Source organism: Syzygium oleosum, unplaced genomic scaffold (assembly GCF_021117445.2).
Source record: "Syzygium oleosum isolate NSW1041296 unplaced genomic scaffold, Sole_v2.1 Sole_v2.09, whole genome shotgun sequence".
Classification (NCBI taxonomy): Eukaryota; Viridiplantae; Streptophyta; class Magnoliopsida; order Myrtales; family Myrtaceae; genus Syzygium; species Syzygium oleosum.
Window position 1 is genome coordinate 4,625,366 of NW_026607493.1, and position 6,654 is coordinate 4,632,019.

General features: G+C 47.2%; 1 protein-coding gene across 1 annotated transcript; it reads left to right on the forward strand.

The window, feature by feature from the left end:
* Positions 1 to 5,595: 5,595 nt before the first annotated feature.
* LOC115673588 (uncharacterized) lies at positions 5,596 to 6,422 on the forward strand. Its single transcript, XM_030595800.2, has one exon. The coding sequence runs from the start codon at positions 5,659 to 5,661 to the stop codon at positions 6,229 to 6,231; it is 573 nt and encodes a 190-aa protein (XP_030451660.2). The 5' UTR covers positions 5,596 to 5,658; the 3' UTR covers positions 6,232 to 6,422.
* The last annotated feature ends 232 nt before the right edge of the window (positions 6,423 to 6,654 follow it).

The window sequence follows — 6,654 nt, forward strand, 5'->3', positions numbered from 1 at the left end:
ACCTTGAAATCTAGGAACTGTTCATGTTGTGGCTCAAAAAAGGAACTATTCATGTAATTTAATCAATATTACGCATTAATTAGATTTTGAATCCATAAGCATTTGTCTGATATCACATGTAAAAAATTCAACGATCTAAAACTCATATATGTAGTTTAGAACACCTAGTATTGAATGGAAATCATGTAGCTGATTTAGCAAATCATTGCCTTTGAACCGATCAAAGTAGATGAAGCCATACGAATCCGAGACAAAGTCTTCCTCTCCTTCTCCATGCTTAGACAGCCATGGATAACCGTAAATGTATGGAATTAGGAAAGGAAAGAGGACCATAACCTATAATATTTAGCATATTCTAATAGATCCATCTATTACGGGTCACTAGTGAAATACTGGTCTACACTGACTACCCAACCACATTATTACTATAAAGAAATGTGTTAAACCCGATGTAATATGATCACACAATCATATTTGAGCGGCATAGCATTCTCATATATTTTATAACCTTTATAACAAACTATTTTTGATGTACTGTACTAAAATATTACAATGTTGGCCCACATTCATAAAAACTTGTAAGAGATTAAGGTCCGAATTACAATCTTCCTGTTCGTTTTAATTTATGGTCTTTCAAACAAATGATGTTCTACTTTCTAATTTTTTGCTAGATTTGGCTATAGAAAACTCAAAATTGTGACTTTTAAAACCGGAAGAAAAGAGGTCTCTCGCTTAGTATCAAACAGTAATGAAAGCACACTTAGGAGAAAGCAATTGCTTGACCGAGCAAAACATTGAGTTTACGTACTTTTGGAGCCACAAAGTGACTATCTCAACCTATCATGATCACCACGTGATCGATCAAATTGCTGAGATTCACAATGAATGCTAGGCAAAGTCAAATATGATCATGACACTGAGTTCACTCTACATTACTATAAAATGAAGTACTTAGAACATATTTGGTATAACCAAGAAGCTTAAATCCAGTCAACGCAATTCTTTGCCCGAAACTCCATGCGTATGACATGTAGATCATTTTACTTCTTTTATCATCATTGAGGATAGCTCGTGTCACGCCCCGAACCCATTCAAGTACGCGACATCCCTCTACGATCGAAGATCGCGACATCCCAGGGTATCGCCGACCCAATTGGAATTCATCAGAGATTTATATCAACAGCGGAAACCACAAATTTCCCGAATAATAATAACTGAGGTCATCAGGGAGAATACACATTTTCATTTCTCATTATCAAACTTATATAATATTCACAATTTACAACCGCCATATACATATGCACACCGTACTATAAACCACCGATAACAAAAAGAATCGATGACCTGGGTATTCTATCCTCAAAAATGGTATACTCCAAAAAGCCTAATCCAACCCCTACACTAACCCCTACGTCCTTTGCTCGGCGTCCACTCTGAGTCTGATTCTTCGACACTCGAGTCTGAGTCCCCCTGGACTGTCTGCTCCTCTGAAGACTCCGGCTCAACCCCTATCTCGATCGGGTTGTTTATATCAACCGACTCAGCAGGAACCTCGTCTCGTTCCTCCTCAACCGACTCCTCAAAGAAATCATCCTTTGGCACAAAATTGGGGTCCATCCACTGCTCATATGGAAGTACATACTCTGGTTCTTCTTCAGGCTCGTCCTCCGGTTCAGCAGGTTCATCCGCGGGTTCGGCCTCGACCCCTTCTTCTTCCGGTTCTTCCTCTGGAATCGGTTCGAGATCCACGTCCATTGGATCACACCCCGCCTGCGACTCATCAGGTTTTGGCTCATGCTCGGCCTCCGAGGGCTCAGGTGCTGCAGGCGCTTGCTGCAATCCAGACTGCGCCAGACTAGTTTCCACACTAGTCAACTTGCCATTTGGAGGAGGTATAGCAATGGGTCCCAGTCCCCAACTCCATCAAAGGGGACGTCAAATCCGCGGACGGGACCGAACTCATCTATCCCGTCTCGGAAGAACCAAGCTGTGTATGTATGGGGCTCCCACAGGGGTAATCTTACATCTACAAAGACTACAGTGGTATGCTTAATCCAGGTCATATGGTCATCCATAGGAAACTCTACAACCTCGTGTTCGGTGTGCATCGGTACTCCAAAACGCTCAGGTGACGGCGGCGGCGAAGGATTCATTGATCAGGCCGGGGTTTTGAAATATTTGGTTGAAACAACTATGAGAATACATCTCAGCAAGCACACACCCTAAACCCCACCTAGGCTATCACGTACCTCCAGACAATCACAACACAATCACACACCCAACCATCACACAACAGGCACGCCATTTACACTTACCTGAGCCTTTCCAGCGTGCAACCTGCACGTTAGACACAATAGTATATTTTCCAATCACATGCACGTCCAAACCACATTTCATGCACTCACGCTTTCCTCATCACATTCTTTTCACCACATCTCGCCAGTGACCCACATAATGATACCGCCTCAGGTTCACTGTGACCATCTCACACTTGCCTCGCCAGTGGCCCGCGTAATAGTATCGCCTTAGGCTCACTGTGACTTACTCATAACAACACTTCAAAGCCCGCGTAATGGTACCGCCTCAGGTCGTGTATCTTGCCCGCGTAGTGGTACCGCCTCAGGCTCAATACCTACCACCTACGACACAACCTGCGTAATGGTACCGCCTCAAGTTGGCCGTCCTCCGGTAATACCGGGCATCATCCCGCGTAGTCGTACCGCCTCAGGACGGAAATATCCCCGCGTAGTGGTACCGCCTCAGGGATTTCCACGATTACACATGCCACACCACACACAATCTCTTACTCACTCACATGCTCAACACTCACTTGCCAATAAATTGGCCAATTACACGTAGCTCGTGCACGCATCAATTCACATACATTTTCATGCTCAATAATCATCCCATATGGCCAATTGACAATTAAATCAATTCGGCCCGAGCGTGCGCATAATCAAGCATATTTCAATCAATCAATTGCACATTAATGCACGCAATTTCATCACCACAATTCAGTCACCGTTCAAACGCACAACCAACACACAAATTGGCATTTTTCCATATCAAAACCACGGCAAATCAGTTCCGGCTCTTCACGACATTTTTCCACAATTAATTGCCGAATCCAAATACCCAATTTACATACCGAACGGCACATCACAGCACACCTATCAGCCAATCACAGCCCACTTTTGGTCTCCAATTTTCCACCAAAATCTCCCAAATTAATTCCTTAGGCCCGCTAATCAATTCCGCCCCTAAAACTATACTAATCCGCGTCTAATTAAACTCGATTCACCATTAATTTTGTCCGTCGATACTCGACGTCCTAAATAGGGTTTAGGGCGCGACTTACCAAACTCTAGACTAACTCGGCTAGAGCGGAAAGCGGCGGCGACTCGTCGGCGGTCAAAGTGAGGAGAGAGAGAGAGAAATTGGGACTAAATAGTCCAATCCAATAATTGATATGCCAAAATGACGATCTTGCCCTTCTCTCACAAACCCAACCGACGGCTCAGATTCAATCTTGTCCTAAAATCAACGGCCCGGATTGAATCTTTTCCAAAATATCCGAGGGCAATTTGGGAATTTCTCAAAAAGTCCAAGGGTATAATTGTCATTTTCCAAAGCCAGGGCAAAATGACCAAAATGCCCTTCCCTCTTAAAGCTTGCCCTTAACAACTTAATTCTACTTTAAGGCTCCGTTCGTTTGGCGGAAAATATTCTCCTTTTGGAAAATATTTTCCCTAAGTCATTTTCGGAAAATGTTTTCCGAACATAATTTTCCGGTGTTCGGCGACCAATATGAAAAAGTTTCGGAAAATATTTTCACCGCCGACCGGCGGCGGCGGCCCGCGCCCAGCCGCGGCGGGCGCGGTGGGCGCCGCCGCGATCAGCGGCGCGCCGCCGCGATCGGCGGCGTGCGCGCGATCGGTGGCGGCGCGCGATCGCACGACCGGCGACTTGCGGCGCCTGCAGCGGCCGCACTCTATCAGCAGGGGCGGGCGGTGTGCCAACCGCAGCACGCGGCAGCAGCGGCAGCGGCCGGCAGCGGCGGCGGCGGTGGCGGCGGCGACCAATATGAAAAAGTTTCCGAAAATATTTTCACCGCGAACTGGCAGTGCGGCGGCGGCGGCGGAGCGCCGGCAGGCTGCGGCTGGGCAGCGGCAGGGCGCGGCGGCGGGCGGCGGCGGCGATGGCGATTGCGACAGCGGCAGCGGCCGGCGTCAACGGTGGTGACCGGCGATCAACTTCCTCTCCCACGGAAAATATTTTCCTCCCATGGGCAATTTTGCCTTCAATTTGGGGAAAATGATTTCCTCTTTGTGAAAAGAAGAAATCATTTTCCTCAAAACAATGAAGGATTTTGGGGTGGGGAAGGAAAATGTTTTCCACGGAAAACATTTTCCGCCCCGAACACCGGAAAACGGAAAATATTTTCCGGAAAAATATTTTTCGCAAACGAACACAATGACCTAAGTGAGATTTTGCCCCCTTTTCTTATAAGCGAAGTCATGCTCGTAAAATTGTCCAAGTACAATCGTGGTCTTCCACATTATCCTATTTTGAATAATCGATCAAATTCATGTAAAATTTACATGGAGCTTACGTAATCGACGGTTATAACCGATATGGTGCATCATTTGTGATTGAACTAGTTGGGAGAAGACCATGGCCCAAACTATTAGGCCACTAGCTCATGGGGCCATGTCCATGATCTATTATTTGTAGCGCTTATTTATTTATGAATCCTTTGCTTAATGTGATTTGATCACGAGATTCATGACAGGAAATCACTTAGGGATCGACGAAACGAATGTGGGAAAATTTACAATGGGCTCCCAAATTGGGGAGGAGTTCTGAGAGGACAAACCTAAGCTCATTAATATGGCCATTGCGACGAGAATTAACAGCATGATCGGTTCTCGTATCGCACGAACAATGTGATTTAGATGGATATTATGATCAGAGTTCTCAAGATTCAAATTCATCGGAGATACATATAGACCAAAGCAAGGCACGCGTTATTATGAGTGCCTTGTAATCGCTCCAGCAAGTGCATGCATGCTTGTTACTGGCCTGTCCATCATTTGAGCCGAGCCCGATTAATGAAATTCCACGGCGAGGCGGTTCTGACTTCCCGGGCAAACGGCTCCCTTGACGGGGCCGCTCACCCGACCCCACACGCCCGGCGAGCGAAGACCCAATGCCGGGCCCGGATACGAATTTTCCGATCCACGGATGGAGCGCATCTAGGCCGGCCCATAGATTAGGTTCGCATGCCATAAATTCGTATGACCCCCGGCCCATTACGCCCGTTGCCTCAATCGACCTCAGCGAGAAAGGTAGGCACTTGGTAGTGCAACGCATAAAAAAAGCCAAAAAATGAAATTGGTCATCCAAATGAAGTGACGAAATTCCTGAACCATGCGGTAACCGATTCTCTTCTTGCAACACAACAACCTTAGTCCTCACTCTCTTTGGCCATTCACCCAAGAAACATCCTTAGATTAATGTGAAACATGAACCACATGAGTTCATTAGCATATAAAACTGAACCCACTAAACCAGTTTGGAGTACCCCGTAAACCAAACAAAGATAAGAAAGAGGCTCTTTTGTGTGGACTTCTTGTGTCGTCGTTTGGTTTGCTTCTAATGAGAGTGACCATGGGAAGGACCAACTTTGCCACATTGATGCTCTACGCGGCGCTAGCGTCGGCCCTCGGGGGCTATTCGGGCGGCTCCCCATTGCAACAGCCGACGCCGAGGCTGATGCCGATGCCGTTCCCGCTGCCACCGCCGCTGCCCCCTCGGCCGCTTTGCGCCTCCCAGTTCACCCTCGTGAACCACGCCTGCTCGATGATCATGCCGACCCCAGCGCCCCCTCCAGCTCCCCCGTTGCCACCTCCGTCCCCGCCCGGCCCGCCCCCTCCGCCTCCCTGCCATGACGACGAGAGCCAGGACGAGTACGGGCACCACCACCACCACCACCACCACTGCCACAGGCACAGACACCATCACAGGCACCGGCACGGCCGGCGCGTGGGTGAGCCGTCCCCTGCGGAGCAAGACTGCTGCAAGTGGCTGAAGGAGGTGGACTCGGAGTGCGTGTGCGACTTGCTGGTCCACCTGCCCTCGTTCCTGGCCCGGCCAATACACGAGTACACCGTGATCGTGGCCGACTCGTGCAACGTCACTTACTCCTGCGGCGGGAGGCTCCATCCGTGATCGAGTGAAGAACAGATTAGTTTAATTAATGCGCTTCTGGAGTTTGGATTAGTGTCGTGCTCTGTTGTCGATCTTGTTCTTGACAGAGAGGGTTGGGAGTCTTCTCTCTTAGTATTGCGTCACTAGTGTAATGACCTCCTAATGTCACAAATGGCTAATCGAGCTTTAGTCTTGTTGCTATTGGATCTAAAGGTTGTCTTTGCCTAATTATCAATAATTGTTTGCTAATTATGTGATCGGTTGATTAATTATTTTGAAAATACCGTGCGTGTTTCGATCCTCTTAATTATTTTTATCAATCAAGTAAAAGTGAAGATGTTCTGACCAAAAAAAAAAAAAAAAAAAAAGTAAAGTGAAGATGAAAGAGGACGGAAGCGTAAGCGGACTAATTGGCGGACACTGGATATATACTTTATTGACTTA

Coding starts and splice junctions, on each gene's coding strand:
- LOC115673588 (XM_030595800.2), top strand. CDS start 5,659: ATGAGAGTGACCATGGGAAGGACCAACTTTGCCACATTGATGCTCTAC.